The following is a 2,379-nucleotide window of genomic DNA, read 5'->3' as shown; positions in this document are numbered from 1 at the left end:
CATAAAATTTTTCCCGGGAAGCCAAGTTTCGTCGACAGAAAAAAAAAAAATGGATGAAAAAAGCAGATTTGGTGAGCTATCCACGGAAGAAATACAAGAAATCATGGACAAGGCTGTCCCAGAAACAACAAAAAAAGCCACAAAGTTCGGGATGGGATTATTTAACGGTACGTACCCGTTAATTTTCAATTAAAAGTTGCAAAATTTCAAATCCGACCGTCGAGATTTTACGCATTCATGAAGGTTACGTAACAACAACAGCAATATTTACCTTAATGTTACAGAATGGCTTGCTAGTCCTCGTGGCACCACATTTTCAAAACCAATACAAGAAATGTCAAAAGAAGAGCTGAACGTTTGTTTGAAGTGCTTTTACACGTCAGCGAGGAAGAAAGATTGCACATATTATAAGAGTTCATCCACGAAATCCATAAGAGCCGCCATTGATCGTTTTCTTCGTTCGCCGCCACACAACAAACCGTTTTCCATAATCTCTGACCCCGCTTTCACTGAGGCAAATAAAGTTTTGGACGCTTTCGTGAAAGACCTAAGGAAAACGGGTAAAATAGCTGGCGTCGTTCACAAAAAAGCAGTCTCGAAAGAGCAGGTGAAGAAACTATTTGAGAGCGGCGAACTCGGCCCGGCCGACAGTTTGAATCCTGCCCAGTCACAGAGGACGGCTTGGTTCTACTTCGGCCTCTTTTTTGGAAGACGGGGACGTGAAAACCAGCGACAGTTGACACCCGTAATGCTTTCTCTACGAAAAACTCCACAAGGGGTTGAATACTACGAACTGAACAGAAGTCAGCCTGGTTCCTTGCCGGCCACAAAAAATCACCAGAGAGGTCTCGCAGATGCTGAGGATGAATCGGATGCGAAGATATTTTCCGTCCCGGCATCTGAAAGATGTCCAGTGAAAACGCTCAAGAACTACTTGGGTCATCTCAATCCAACGTCAGATGCTCTGTTTCAGAGACCAAGAGATGGTCAAAGCAAGAAGTTCAATCCCGCAGCCGACAAAATCTGGTTTTGCAGCGCACCTCTTTGTACAACTACGCTCGACAACATGATAAAAGAGATGTCAAAGCGAGCAGGTATAGAACCACATCTCACAAACCACTGCCTGAGAGCTACATCTGTCACAGTGCTTTCCGACCATAATTGCGAGACGAGGCACATCAAGTCCATAACGGGACACAAGTCTGACCAGGCAGTCGAGTACTACAACGAGCGGCCTTCGATGGAACAACAACAGAAGATGTCACTCGCTCTCAGTGATTTCATTGGAAATGCGTCTTCTGGTAGTGCCACTTCAGTGCAGGGGAAGGAAAACGAAATCCAGCAGCAGAACAGACCAATCCCAGAAGAATTTCCCCATCAAGAGTCCGGGAGAGCAGTTCTTGTGGAAAATAATTTTTCCACCAGTTCAACCTCCGTTTCACGGCATGGCGATCAGAGAAGCTTTCCCCAGTATTTTTACAACTGTAGTGTAAATGTCCACAATTATTACTCTTCCCGATGAGTTTGAACTTTGAACACTTGAGGACACTGCAGTAAGGTTTTTACCAGTACAAAACAGACCATGAAGTTTGGATTACTGTAAATTCAGTTCAACGGTAATTTGCTTCGCTTTTGATTTTTTATTCAACTGTTCGCACGGCGGTGCACTTATCATGTGATCATGAGATCATGTAGTTTTGGCGCCCGGAAGTCACCTCACTTCCGGTCGTTTCTTAAACTTAAATAAAAATTTAGCAAAACCGAAGGTTGAGAATTTAATAAAACAATTATTCCATTCGCGCTTGTTGGATATGAGATTGGTTATAGCCAACTCATATCCAACGCGCGCTCATGGAATAATTGTTAAGAATGGCTGACTGTTAGAATCGAGAACCGCCGGTCAACGACCCATTTGGCAAATCGCTCATATTTTGCCCAAAGATACCCTTAGGTGACCTAATTCTAAAAATCATATTTCAAGGTTCCAGCAAATTTTTATTTTTCAGAAATTCGCGAAAATTTGAAAGCGCGGTCAAAGTGCGGTTTTTCGTGTAATAAAATGACCGAAATAAGGTGCGAGGACGAAGCGCTGGTAAAGTCTTAAAATAAATTCAATTGACTTCAAACTTCACACAAATGTGGAACAACCACTCTAATTTATTCCTCGTTTTAAACTAATCTCAGAGATGTTGATATAGTGGTTTTCCTAACCATTTTAAAAACACCTATGAAGCGTGTGAAAAATAACGGCAAAATATAGGTCATGTTTAACAGCATAAAAATGCATCTGGTACCTCACTTTCCGATTATTTTACTTTACAGCCTAGAAATATCATTATTAAACATATATCATGCCAAGTTTCATGCTCGAACTCGCAG

The 2,379-nt window shown here is 42.0% G+C and overlaps 1 protein-coding gene across 1 annotated transcript; it reads left to right on the top strand.

The window, feature by feature from the left end:
• Positions 1–287: 287 nt before the first annotated feature.
• On the top strand, positions 288–1,575 carry LOC149096700 (uncharacterized). The gene has a single exon (XM_089281085.1). It carries the CDS (start codon positions 335–337, stop codon positions 1,520–1,522), a length of 1,188 nt encoding a protein of 395 aa, XP_089137211.1. The 5' UTR covers positions 288–334; the 3' UTR covers positions 1,523–1,575.
• Positions 1,576–2,379: the final 804 nt, after the last annotated feature.

Source organism: Orbicella faveolata, unplaced genomic scaffold, assembly GCF_042242905.1.
Source record: "Orbicella faveolata isolate gen_17 unplaced genomic scaffold, um_ofav_v1 contig_48, whole genome shotgun sequence".
NCBI lineage: Eukaryota > Metazoa > Cnidaria > Anthozoa > Scleractinia > Merulinidae > Orbicella > Orbicella faveolata.
The sequence above is the reverse complement of the archived record's forward strand: the minus strand, read 5'-3'. Positions and strand labels throughout refer to the sequence as shown.

Excerpts from the sequence above, each read along its gene's own strand:
- LOC149096700 (XM_089281085.1), top strand. The coding sequence starts at position 335 with ATGTCAAAAGAAGAGCTGAACGTTTGTTTGAAGTGCTTTTACACGTCA.